Source organism: Oncorhynchus keta, chromosome 3 (assembly GCF_023373465.1).
Source record: "Oncorhynchus keta strain PuntledgeMale-10-30-2019 chromosome 3, Oket_V2, whole genome shotgun sequence".
NCBI lineage: Eukaryota > Metazoa > Chordata > Actinopteri > Salmoniformes > Salmonidae > Oncorhynchus > Oncorhynchus keta.
The window spans coordinates 18,511,134-18,525,168 of NC_068423.1; the positions used below are offsets into that span (position 1 = coordinate 18,511,134).

Below are 14,035 nucleotides of genomic sequence, written 5' to 3' on the forward strand. Positions count from 1 at the left end.
AAATTACATAAAACTACGTCATCCACTGGCTCATATGGTCATTTATGCTATTTCAGGAATATAGTTTAGGGTAGAATGATTTTGGAAATGCTGTCTAGTTTCTGTTGTTCAACGTTGAACGGCAGTCTCTGCACGCATTGTGCTTGAAAGCAGGAGACATAATTGGTTTCTCATTGCGATATAACCATTAGTCAGTCCACCACGCGTGGGACTGAGGAAAAGCAGCACTCAGCATTCCCTGTCACCGTTACTCAACTGTCCTCCCTACAGTGAGCTGAACCTTTTGGACGATTTGATCTCCATATTTCTACCTCCGAATTTTGGAGTTTTAGTAGCGGATCGCATTGGATCCTATAGCATCTTTTGTTTCCGCCTGGAGAAAGTTTGTTCAGGTTCCAACATGAGTGGTTTAGAAGAAGACTTCAAAAATATTATTTTGATAAAAGAGGAGAGAATTAAGGACATGGAGATGCGTCTCGCCGAAAAGGAAGAAGAGATCCACGAATTAAAACGAAAACTGCACAAATGTCAATCCGTTCTGCCCAGCGCGCAGATAATTGGACCTAGAACCAGGCGCGCCCAAGGCATCTCGGCGGAACCTCAAGCTTACCGAACCTTCCAGGAGTTAAACAGTGAAGCATTTCGGAAACATTCCAAGTCTGACAGGTACCACATAGTTTATTATTGCTACTTCACCATAATTGCCTACAGGGCACACACTGGTTGAATCAACGTTGTTTCCACATAATGTCACTGAAATTAAGATGAACCAACGTGGAATAGACGTTGAATTGACGTTTGTGTCCAGTGGGTAATATCTTTCCTGTTCCTTTTCCCGAACACATTTTGTCCATTACACTTAGCCTTACAAATAATGCATTTAACTCTTTTTATATTGTGTATATATCCTGGATGAGAGGAGAGGTCAATAAACCAGACAACACCAAATTAAGGATGTGCTCATAAATCGATTAGTAATTTCATCTGGGAGGAATGCGACAACTTTTAGAGAGAAGGACAGCAGTCTGGTGATTTTAATTGATTGGCTCCATCTTCAAACTCTTAGGGGGCATTAAAGTCCATAACACCACCAGGCTTTTTATGCAAATATGATTTTATGCAAACGTCCAATGTATCGACCTACAGTATTTATGCGTCTTTAACCAAATACAGTAGACCTACTCCATTAAAAAACAAATCTGTGTGTTGCTTTTCAGATTTCACTTTACATGTCCCTCAAATGTTTCAGAGCAATTTCAACAGGGTGCTTCTAATAACCTGTTACTGTGGGCCCCATTCAGGGCTGTTCAGCTAAAAGCTGTGGTAATTTTATGCCGACAGTCACCATGGTGATGTAACCTGGAGAGAAGAGAAGTGAGGGGACAATGTTATGTCTGTTGTGATGAGTAACTTATTCATTAGACATATTCACCTAACTGTTGTACAATGACGAGTGGCCCCTATGATTGGTTTACTCATAGAACGTGCTCTAGAAATAAATTGGAACTGTTTAGACACATTGCCTTGTTGTTTAGTTGCTATGACATAATGTCCTCTCAGCTTGTGTTGTTTGGGCACCATTGATTACTGAATCCTGACGTACTGCTAATGAGCACCCAAGGCATCACCTAAAGTTGTAAACAAGCTTTGTGGAACTGAAGTCACTTTTTGATCACTGTGCGCTGACCCTCACACACAGGCCTGCATTGAGTGCACTGACTGAGAGTGGTCCCATTCCACTGATATTTACAATCCACTGACTCTTGTGAAAGTGTATTTTTATCGCTGATTGACATTACGAGATCACTGTTGGGTACTTATACACTTCACTACAGTATTGAGTGCCCTGACTCAGAGTATACTTGTTATGAGTGTGCATCGATGCTGATACGACTCTGGCTGCTGAGGGGAGAACGGCTCATAATAATGTCTGGAATGGAGTAAATGGACTGGTTTCACTCTATTCCACTCCATTCCAGCCATTATTATGAGCCGTCCTCCCCTCCTTATTATGAACCTCCACTGGACTGTACAGATAGTACAATTGTATGTGTGCTTACTGTTGGCTCAGAAAGTGCCATGTTTTGGTCTCCTGGCGATACTGATACTGATGCACTAATTTCACTTGATTGGGAGATGTCACTGCCTTGTCACAGAGGATCTTGATTCACAGTTTTAATAAGTTGAATCTATGACATCGTTCCCCCTCTGTCTCTCCCCCTCTCTGTCTCTCGCTCTGTCGCTCTTTGTCTCTGAGTCTCTGTCTCTCTCCCCTTCTTGGTCTCCCCCTCTGTCTCTCCCCCTCTCTGTCTCTCGCTCTGTCTCTCCCCCTCTCTGTCTCTCGCTCTGTCACTCTGTGTCTCTGTCTCTCCCCCCTTCTTGGTCTCCCCCTCTGTCTCTCCCCCTCTCTGTCTCTCGCTCTGTCGCTCTTTGTCTCTGAGTCTCTGTCTCTCTCCCCTTCTTGGTCTCCCCCCTCTGTCTCTCCCCCTCTCTGTCTCTCCCCCTCTCTGTCTCTCGCTCTGTCACTCTGTGTCTCTGTCTCTCCCCCCCTTCTTGGTCTCCCCCCTCTGTCTCTCCCCCTCTCTGTCTCTCGCTCTGTCTCTCCCCCCTCTGTCTCTCGCTCTGTCTCTCCCCCCTCTCTGTCTCTCGCTCTGTCACTCTGTGTCTCTGTCTCTCCCCCCTTCTTGGTCTCCCCCCTCTGTCTCTCCCCCTCTCTGTCTCTCGCTCTGTCTCTCCCCCTCTCTGTCTCTCGCTCTGTCTCTCCCCCTCTGTCTCTCGCTCTGTCTCTCCCCCCTCTCTGTCTCTCGCTCTGTCACTCTGTGTCTCTGTCTCTCCCCCCTTCTTGGTCTCCCCCTCTCTGTCTCTCGCTCTGTCTCTCCCCCCTCTCTGTCTCTCGCTCTGTCTCTCCCCCCTCTGTCTCTCGCTCTGTCTCTCCCCCCTCTCTGTCTCTCGCTCTGTCACTCTGTCTCTCTACCTACATGTACATATTATCTCAATTACCTCGACTAATCTGTACCCCCCACACACTGTACCCCCCACACACTGTACCCCCTGTATATAGCCTCATTTTGTTTGTGTGTGTTGTTTAAAAAATAAACTTTAGTTTATTCAATAAATATTTTCTTAACTATTATTTTTCTTGAATCTGCATTGTTGGTTAATAAGGGCTTGTAAGTAAGCATTTCACAGTAAGGTCTACACCCATGGTATTTGGCGCACGTGACAAATAAAATGTGATGATTTGAATTGAGGATCTGAGTCCGACTCATGCCATACCCTTTAATTACACAGTAACTAAATCAAATCCAAATGTTTTTGGTCACATACACATATTTGTGTATGTGACACACCTACAGTTATACTCAAGTCTCATTGAAAGTGTTAACACTAAACGCTTTGCAACTCTCAAAGATCTCAGTGTGCACTGTGAGCCGTGTGCCAGTATTATAAACACAGCCCCAAGGCTGTTTCTCCACAGACATAACAGAAAGTGACCACTGTCCCAGATATTCTCCTCTAGATATGCAGCTAATAACAATTGCCACAAGATGGGAGCAAAATGCTTCATCGTGGTTAGGATCTGTTTGTGAACCTGAGGTGGCTGTGTGACCTGATTCTCTGGAGGATTATTCCTGATCGTAAAAAAATCTGTACTTTCTGTGCATGTGCTCCTTTACGATGAAAGGTTTGTTGTACACACTTATTTGTCTGGTGTAACTATAACATTGCCATGTTGTAGCCTACAAACTTCTCTTGTAACTATAATAAACGACATGATCGACATTTTGTACAAACATCTTCGTCTGTTGCAACTATAATGACATTGCGGCAGGGTAGCCTAGTGGTTAGAGCGTTGGACTAGTAACCGGAAGGTTCAAATCCCCGAGCTGACATGGTACAAATCTGTCGTTCTGCCCCTGAACAGGCAGTTCACCCACTGTTCCTAGGCCATCATTGAAAATAAGAATTTGTTCTTAACTAACTTGCCTGGTTAAATAAAGGTAAAATAAAATTGCAGTATTACAGTAAACACAAGCAGGACAGACAGGCAGTCTTAAGTAGTGATGTAATGCTTTTACATGCTGCTGTCTAGGAATGTTTTGGAAGATGATATCATTGCAAGCATAAGCAGGAGGCAGACATGCAGTCATATTACTAGTGCTCTTTTTTCAACTTTTCAGCCTACAATATAGCAAAATGTAGAGTATGTCTATAAAGATATGTATCTACGTATAAAGATTATTTCATCACAAATAGCAGTAGGGTAGACAGGCAGTCTAAGCAGTAGTGTTTGTTTTTACAGTTTTTCAGGCAGTATCCAGCCTTGTAATACCAGTGGCCTGCCTGGGGTTAACAGTGGCCTGCCTGGGGTTACCAGTGGCCTGCCTGGGGTTACCAGTGGCCTGCCTGGGGTTACCAGTGGCCTGCCTGGGGTTAACAGTGGCCTGCCTGGGGTTACCAGTGGCCTGCCTGGGGTTACCAGTGGCCTGCCTGGGGTTAACAGTGGCCTGCCTGGGGTTACCAGTGGCCTGCCTGGGGTTACCAGTGGCCTGCCTGGGGTTACCAGTGGCCTGCCTGAGGTTACCAGTGGCCTGCCTGGGGTTACCAGTGGCCTGCCTGGGGTTACCAGTGGCCTGCCTGGGGTTACCAGTGGCCTGCCTGGGGTTACCAGTGGCCTGCCTGAGGTTACCAGTGGCCTGCCTGGGGTTACCAGTGGCCTGCCTGGGGTTACCAGTGGCCTGCCTGGGGTTACCAGTGGCCTGCCTGAGGTTACCAGTGGCCTGCCTGGAGTTACCAGTGGCCTGCCTGGAGTTACCAGTGGCCTGCCTGGGGTTACCAGTGGTCTGCCTGGGGTTACCAGTGGCCTGCCTGAGGTTACCAGTGGCCTGCCTGGGGTTACCAGTGGCCTGCCTGGGGTTACCAGCTATCAGTGGCCTGCCTAGGGTTACCAGTGGCCTGCCTGGGGTTACCAGCTGTCAGTGGCCTGCCTGGGGTTACCAGCTGTCAGTGGCCTGCCTGGGGTTACCAGTGGCCTGCCTGGGGTTACCAGCTATCAGTGGCCTGCCTGAGGTTACCAGTGGCCTGCCTGAGGTTACCAGTGGCCTGCCTGAGGTTACCAGTGGCCTGGTATCTAGAACCGAGGCTCTACACTCTGCATCCCTCCTCCTCAACCCGGCTTTCTCAGACACTTTAATGTGCACTGAGGATGATGTCTTAAATCCTCTCACAAGACACACGCAGGCACGCACGCACACACACAAACACTTACGCACACACACACCACACATAGGTACACACACTCATTTAATTATCTTAATTGGACAGCTGTGTCTGTCACAGATGATGTAAAATGATCCGAGGCTCAAACTGCGTTCCGCTGAATGCTCTGAAATATGTATCCACACAGACATTAGAAGTTAGACAACTGTTTATATTGCCTTGTTTCAAGGCTGGATATAAGTGTCAACTGGAGTGCTACCTGCCTGACTTTGCAATGTACATGGGTTTATTATTTAATGGGATTATGGGCAATGTATATGACATGAGGTGGCCATAGGAGGGAGCTATAGACCCTTATCAGGCCTGGTGTCCTTATTCGGCATAACTTCTACTATATCAAGTCTGTGGATAAGGTAGGGTTAAACATTAAGACCAGAGGGGATGTGGTATATGGCCAATTGGCCAATATACCACTGCTAAGGGTTGTTCTTATGCACGACGCAAAGCAGTAAAACTAAATGTTTTGTCATACCCATGGTATACGGCCTGTTATACCACGGATATCAGCCAATCAGCATTCAAGGCTCGAACCACCCAGTTTATAATACCAACTATAAACTGGGTGGGTTGAGGCCTGAATGCTGATTGGCTGAAGGCCATGGTATATCAGAGCGTACCCCCCGGGCATGACAAAACATTTATTTTTACTGCTCTAATTATGTTGGTAACCAGTTTCCAATAGCAATAAGGCACCTCCTGGGGTTTGTGGTATATGGCCAATATACCACAGCTAAGGGCTGTGTCCAGGCACTCCGTGTTGTGTCATGCATATTCGGGGTCAAAACATGTGGCTTCAAAGGGGTGAGTGCCATCATCATTGTGATCCTGCCTTATTATAAATTACAAGTGGTTAGCATCATACAGTTAAATTTACATTATAGTGCATATGTCTCTGCAATTTCTGCACATTAGTATCACATTACAATCACTACGACTGAAGTATGGTGCATATATAATATATAATCTCTGACAGGTAGGGTTCATCTACACGAATATTATAGAGCATAGGTGTGTGTATTACCTGATACCTGATTGGCTGATCATAGTATTGAGGAAAGCAACCAATTTGTTGCACTGGTGGGGGGGATCAATGATTGTGCTTCGGCATCCTGCGAGCGCTGACGCTCACTCTGGATACTGACGTATGTGAGCAATACAATGAAGTGTTTTGTTCGTCACATTTGGCCAACCTTTCATTTGAAAGGCCACTCACCTGAGTTTAAAATCAAGCGCATGAGTCGTTCTCCCCGCAAGTATTCAATTTGTGTAGTGACAGTGAACGAGGAGGTTGCCTTCCAAATCTGAGCATCATTCGAGTCACTCGCAAAGTTTGCTGCGCTCTGGTGATCCTGATTTCTCTGAAAACTATGGGGACCTTACGCGATCTCCAATACGCATTACAGGAGAAGATTGAGGAGTTGCGACAACGAGACGCACTTATTGACGAACTGGAGCTGGAATTAGATCAAAAGGACGAATTGATTCAAAAGCTTCAGAATGAACTGGATAAATACCGATCCGTAATCAAACCGGCGACGCAACAAGTCCACAAGGCAAGCGCACTACAGGAGCAGCACAGGACCAAGAGACAGGCGATATCAGGAGAGCCCACCGCCTTTGACATTCATGAACTCAGTCATGTCACTCTTCCATTCTACCCCAAGAGCCCACAGTAGGTTTCATATGTCCGTCTTTGGTCATTGTGTCTTACCTGTGTGCTGACTGCTCTTCATCTATTGTATATCACATGTCCCTATTAGAGTATGAGTGGTACCAAAAGTGAATCCCATCACAGCAACACTGTAGGCTAATTGAATGGCAAAATGTTGGCTTTAGTTGTGGCTGTGTTTGCATTTGCAATGAAGTACGTTGTGTGTGTGTGTGTGTGTTATGGAAACATGATATCATGCAGCAACCATCTTTGCATAATGCATGCTAGTTGTGTAGTGACAGTATGGTGTGTGCATACACCTGGCTGAGTATACATGATAAAACTAGCCTTAACACAAGTCTCTACAGAAACATTTGTTTTAAAACACACAACTTACCTCAACTGCAATTGCAAACACAGTCAAATCTACAGACACTATGCTATGCAGAGTCAGGAAACACCCATAATGCACATGCAATGAACACATTCAAGTAAAAGTCAGCCTCTGAAAGCATAGAGGTAACATTTCTAATTCACTTGTTGCTCAAGCCCTGATACTGTTCTCAAATGTTGTGTGACTAGCCAAATCAACATCTACCTTCTAAAGATACGCATAATCATAAAGGAACATAGCGCACATGGACAGATAGCAATTTCCATGTAAGAGATACAATATCTGCATAAAGGGAAAACATTAGGTTGGGAATTTGAGCATTATAAAAATGAATTTGTATATCTAAATGCATTAAGAGTACACAACAGAACGTTCTATTACAGTAGGTTGTTTTGTCAAAGTCCAGACAAAGGAGAAAGGCAGAGAAGAACATTTTCTTATGTGGAGTCAGTAAATAGACCGTTCGTTAGGGAAAAACGAATAGCTTCTCTCCCTCTTCCAAATATTGTTTGTGTGTGTATGTATATATACATCTCACTAATGTTTCTAGTTTCATACTTTTCCAAAACACATGCACACTTAAATACATGCCTCTGGTAAAACCCTATAATACGTACATGGTACAGACAACGTATTGGTATCGTTATACTCCTAAAAGTGAAATAAAAAAATCACATTCATTTATTAAATATACAAATATTATTTACAGTACCAGTCAAATGTTTTAGAACACCTACTCATTACAGGTTTTTAATTTTTTTAATTTTTTTTTTACTATTGTCTACATTGTAGGATAATAGTGAAGACATCAAAACTATGAAATAACATACACAGAATCATGTAGTTAACAAAAAAGTGTTAAACAAATCAAAATATATTTTATATTTGAGATTCTTCAAAGTAGCCACCCTTTGTCTTGATGACAGCTTTGCACATGCTTGGCATTCTCTCAACCAGCTTCATGCGGAAGTCACCTGGAATGCATTTCAGTTAACAGGTGTGCCTTAAGTTATTCTGTGGAATTTCTTTCCTTCTTATTAAAGCGTTTGAGCCAATCAGTTATGTTGTGACAAGACAGGGTTGGTATACAGAGCTTTTGGTAAAAGACCAAGTCCATATTATGACAAGAACAGCTCAAATCAGCAAAGAGAAATGACAGTCCATCATTACTTTAAGACATGAAGGTCAGTGAATCTGGAAAATTGTGCAGTTGCAAAAACCATCAAGCTCTATGATGAAACTGGCTCTCATGAGGACCGCCACAGGATTGGAAGACCCAGAGTTACCTCTGCTGCAGAGGATAAGTTCATTAGAGTTACAAGCCTAAGAAATTGAAGCCCAAATAAATGCTTCACAGAGTTCAAGTAACAGACACATCTCAACATCAACTGTCCAGAGGAGACTGTGTGAATCAGGCTTTCATAGTCGAATTGCTGCAAAGAAACCTCTATTAAAGGATACCAATAATAAGAAGAGACTTGCTTGGGCCAAGAAACACGAGCAATGGACATTAGACAGGTGGAAATTTGTCCTTTGGTCTGGAGTCCAAATTTGATATTTTTGGTTCCAACTGCCATGTCTTTGTGAGACGCAGAGTAGGTGAACGGATGATCTCTGCATGTGTATTTCCCACTATAAAGCATGGAGGTGTTATGGGGGTTTGCTGGTGACGCTGTCTGTGATTTATTTAGAATTCAAGGCACACTTAACCAGCATGGCTACCACAGCATTCTGCAGCGATACGCATCCCATCAGGTTTGGGCTTAGTGGGACTATAATTTGTTTTTCAACAGGACAATGACTCAATACACATGCAGGCTGTGTAAGGGCAATTTTACCAAGAAGGTAATGTGAGTGATGGAGTGTTACTTCAGATGACCTGGCCTTCACAACCTCTCGACCTCAACCAAATTGAGATCATTTACATTACATTTAAGTCATTTAGCAGACGCTCTTATCCAGAGCGACTTACAAATTGGTGCATTCACCTTATGACATGGTTTGGGATGAGTCGGCAGAGTGAAGGAAAAGCAGCCAATAAGTGCTCAGCATATGTGGGAACTCCTTCAAGACTGCTGGAAAAGTATGCCAAGAATGTGCAAAGCTGAAGAATCTCAAATATATTTTGATTTGTTTAACACTTTTTTTTATTACTACATGATTCCATATCTGTCATTTAATAATAATAATAATATATAATAGTTTTGATGTCTTCACTATTATTCTACAATGTAAAAAATAGTAAAAGTAAAGAAAAACCCTTGAATGATTAGATGTTCTAAAACTTTGACCAGTAGTGTATCTAAAAGTACCCTTTTTGATTCCCCCCTTTTTTTTGACACATTGTTTGAAACAATATACTCTTCAAATAAGTACAATTTCCAGAGTGGGCTCTCTGCTAATTTTCAAGAAATTATCATTTTATACATGGAAATTGACATTATAGGTAATTATACAATCACAACCCTCCTGTAGGATTGAACTTTCAGCAAATCACCAGCAGAGAGAGTCCCCTTTGAATCCATTTTCCAATTCCCTGTGTTGATGCTGCTCATAAAATGCATCATAATATTAAAAGTAGCATTAGAGTCAGTCTGAATATTTTATTTTCTTGAGTATATTTGTCACACCCTGACCGTAGTTTGTTTTCCAAGAGTGTGCAAATCTGTTATTTTGGTTAGGTCTGGGTGTGATGAGGGTGGTATGTGTGTTAACCTTGTCTAGGGTTTTTTGTATATCTATGGGGTTTTGGTTTGTCCAGGCAGCTGGCAGCTGTTTATCGTTGTCTCTGATTGGGGATCCTATTTAGGTTGCCATTTTCCATTTAGGTTTTGTGGGTTATTGTCTATGTGTAGTTGCATGTCAGCACTACATTTACATTACATTTAAGTCATTTAGCAGACGCTCTTATCCAGAGCGACTTACAAATTGATGCATTCACCTTATGACATCCAGTGGAACAGCCACTTTACAATAGTGCATCTAAATCTTTTAAGGGGGGTGAGAAGGATTACTTTATCCTATCCTAGGTATTCCTTAAAGAGGTGGGGTTTCAGGTGTCTCCGGAAGGTGGTGATTGACTCCGCTGTCCTGGCGTCGTGAGGGAGTTTGTTCCACCATTGGGGGCCAGAGCAGCGAACAGTTTTGACTGGGCTGAGCGGGAACTGTACTTCCTCAGTGGTAGGGAGGCGAGCAGGCCAGAGGTGGATGAACGCAGTGCCCTTGTTTGGGTGTAGGGCCTGATCAGAGCCTGGAGGTACTGAGGTGCCGTTCCCCTCACAGCTCCGTAGGCAAGCACCATGGTCTTGTAGCGGATGCGAGCTTCAACTGGAAGCCAGTGGAGAGAGCGGAGGAGCGGGGTGACGTGAGAGAACTTGGGAAGATTGAACACCAGACGGGCTGCGGCATTCTGGATGAGTTGTAGGGGTTTAACGGCACAGGCAGGGAGCCCAGCCAACAGCGAGTTGCAGTAATCCAGACGGGAGATGACAAGTGCCTGGATTAGGACCTGCGCCGCTTCCTGTGTGAGGCAGGGTCGTACTCTGCGGATGTTGTAGAGCATGAACCTACAGGAACGGGCCACCGCCTTGATGTTAGTTGAGAACGACAGGGTGTTGTCCAGGATCACGCCAAGGTTCTTAGCGCTCTGGGAGGAGGACACAATGGAGTTGTCAACCGTGATGGCGAGATCATGGAACGGGCAGTCCTTCCCGGGAGGAAGAGCAGCTCCGTCTTGCCGAGGTTCAGCTTGAGGTGGTGATCCGTCATCCACACTGATATGTCTGCCAGACATGCAGAGATGCGATTCGCCACCTGGTCATCAGAAGGGGGAAAGGAGAAGATTAATTGTGTGTCGTCTGCATAGCAATGATAGGAGAGACCATGTGAGGTTATGACAGAGCCAAGTGACTTGGTGTATTGTGAGAATAGGAGAGGGCCTAGAACAGAGCCCTGGGGGACACCAGTGGTGAGAGCGCGTGGTGAGGAGACAGATTCTCGCCACGCCACCTGGTAGGAGCGACCTGTCAGGTAGGACGCAATCCAAGCGTGGGCCGCGCCGGAGATGCCCAACTCGGAGAGGGTGGAGAGGAGGATCTGATGGTTCACAGTATCGAAGGCAGCCGATAGGTCTAGAAGGATGAGAGCAGAGGAGAGAGAGTTAGCTTTAGCAGTGCGGAGCACCTCCGTGATACAGAGAAGAGCAGTCTCAGTTGAATGACTAGTCTTGAAACCTGACTGATTTGGATCAAGAAGGTCATTCTGAGCGAGATAGCGGGAGAGCTGGCCAAGGACGGCACGTTCAAGAGTTTTGGAGAGAAAAGAAAGAAGGGATACTGGTCTGTAGTTGTTGACATCGGAGGGATCGAGTGTAGGTTTTTTCAGAAGGGGTGCAACTCTCGCTCTCTTGAAGACTGAAGGGACGTAGCCAGCGGTCAGGGATGAGTTGATGAGCGAGGTGAGGTAAGGGAGAAGGTCTCCGGAAATGGTCTGGAGAAGAGAGGAGGGGATAGGGTCAAGCGGGCAGGTTGTTGGGCGGCCGGCCGTCACAAGACGCGAGATTTCATCTGGAGAGAGAGAGGAGAAAGAGGTCAGAGCACAGGGTAGGGCAGTGTGAGCAGAACCAGCGGTGTCGTTTGACTTAGCAAACGAGGATCGGATGTCGTCGACCTTCTTTTCAAAATGGTTGACGAAGTCATCTGCAGAGAGGGAGGAGGGGGTGGGAGGGGGAGGAGGATTCAGGAGGGAGGAGAAGGTGGCAAAGAGCTTCCTAGGGTTAGAGGCAGATGCTTGGAATTTAGAGTGGTAGAAAGTGGCTTTAGCAGCAGAGACAGAGGAGGAAAATGTAGAGAGGAGGGAGTGAAAGGATGCCAGGTCCGCAGGGAGGCGAGTTTTCCTCCATTTCCTATTCCTATTAGCACTAGTTGTTTATAGCGTCACGTTTGTTTAAGTGGTCTTCGTTACATAAAAGAAGAATGTATTCCAATCACGCTGTGCCTTGGTCTCCTCGTTATGACGAACGTGACAATATTGTTTTAAACAATATGTTTAAAATGTAACAAACTAAAAAAAGGTTATTTTGAGAATGTAGACTTAGTCCATACTTTAGAGGACACTATTAGGAGTATAATGACAGCAAGATGTCTGTAACATATCATGTACGGTTCGCAGACATGGAGTCTTACAAGAGGCATGTATAGGCCTAGAAGTGGCCTAAAATGGCCACTTTCATCATGATTTTCAAAAACAATATTTATATTTGTATTGATGATGGATCCTCATGCAGCAGCTGCACTTCCTAAAGTCCAGCAATTAGTGATCCCTTAATGCGCCAATCCCGTTAACGGGATAGATTTGACAACATCCTGTGAAATTGCAGGGCGCCACATTCAAACTAGAGAAATATCAATATTCAACATTCATGAAAATATAAGTGTGATACATCAAAATAAACTTAACTTCTTGTTAATTCAGCTGCTCTGTCAGATTTTAAAAAGGCTTTACGGAGAAAGCAGACCATGCGATTATCTGAGGACAGCGCCACGCATACACACACATTAAAATCCTTTTTCAACCAGGCAGGTGCGACACAAAAGTCCGAAATAACGATATAATAAATAACTTACCTTTGAAGATCTTCTTTTTGCGATCCCAAATGTCTCAGTGACACAATGAATGATCTTTTGTTTGGATAAATTCCTTCTTTATATCCCCAAAATGTCAATTTATTTGGCGGGTTTGAATCAGAAATACACCCGTTCCAACTCGCCCAACATGACTACAAAGTATCTAATAAGTTACCTGTAAACTTGGTCCAAACATTTCAAGCAACTTTCCAACCTAAGATATCCTAAAATGTAAATAATCGATAGAATTTAAGACGGGATAATCTGTTTCCAATACCGAAGAAAAATAACACGGGCCGCGCTCCTGTTCACACGCAACAAAAGACTAGGGACCTTCAGAGTGACACGTACAAAGAACAGCACTACTTCTTCATTTCCCAAAAGAAAAACATCGACCAATTTCTAAAGACTGTTGACATCCAGTGGAAGCCATAAGAACTGCAACCAGGTTCCTAATTAACAGGGTTTCCCATAGAAAACTTTTGGAAAATCCTGTGACCTCAATTTTTTTCCCCTGGATGGTTTGTCCTCTGGGTTTCACCTGCCAAATCAGTTCTGTTATACTCACAGGCATTATTTTAACAGTTTTAGAATCTTTAGAGTGTTTCCTATCCAAATCTACCAATTATATGCATATCCCAGCTGATTAGCAGGCAGTTTACGTTGGGCACACTTATCATCCGGATGTCATAATACTGCCCCCTAGCCTTAAGAGGTTTTAAGGCAGTTATACAATTTTCAAAACATAAAAATACATTCACAACACATTTCACAACCCATTAAGTGTGTGGCCCCAGGCCACTATACTTCTACCACATATCTACAATACAAAATTCATGTGTACGTGTGTGTATAGTGCGTATGTTATCGTGTCTTTGTATGCATGTGTCTGTGCCTCTGTATGTGTCTCTTCACAGTCCCCGCTGTTCTATAATGTGCATTTTTATCTGTTCTTTAAAATTAGATTTTACTGCTTGCATGAGTTACTTGATGTGGAATAGAGTGTCATGTAGTTATGGCTCTACGTCGTACTATGCGCCTCCCATGGTCTGTTCTGGACTTGGAGACAGTGAAGAGACCTCTGGC

General features: G+C 44.2%; 1 protein-coding gene across 2 annotated transcripts in view; it reads left to right on the forward strand.

The window, feature by feature from the left end:
• The window catches only part of LOC118363418 (cGMP-dependent protein kinase 1-like), a 169,596-nt gene continuing 155,561 nt past the window's right edge, over window positions 1-14,035 (forward strand). The window contains exon 1 of one of the 2 annotated variants that reach the window (XM_052491846.1): window positions 1-666. In XM_052491846.1, coding sequence (XP_052347806.1) covers window positions 401-666 — 266 coding nt within the window. In that variant the 5' untranslated portion in view covers window positions 1-400. Of the gene's footprint in view, window positions 667-6,396; window positions 6,953-14,035 lie in introns of those variants that run through there. The other variant, XM_052491835.1, reaches the window with a different exon arrangement.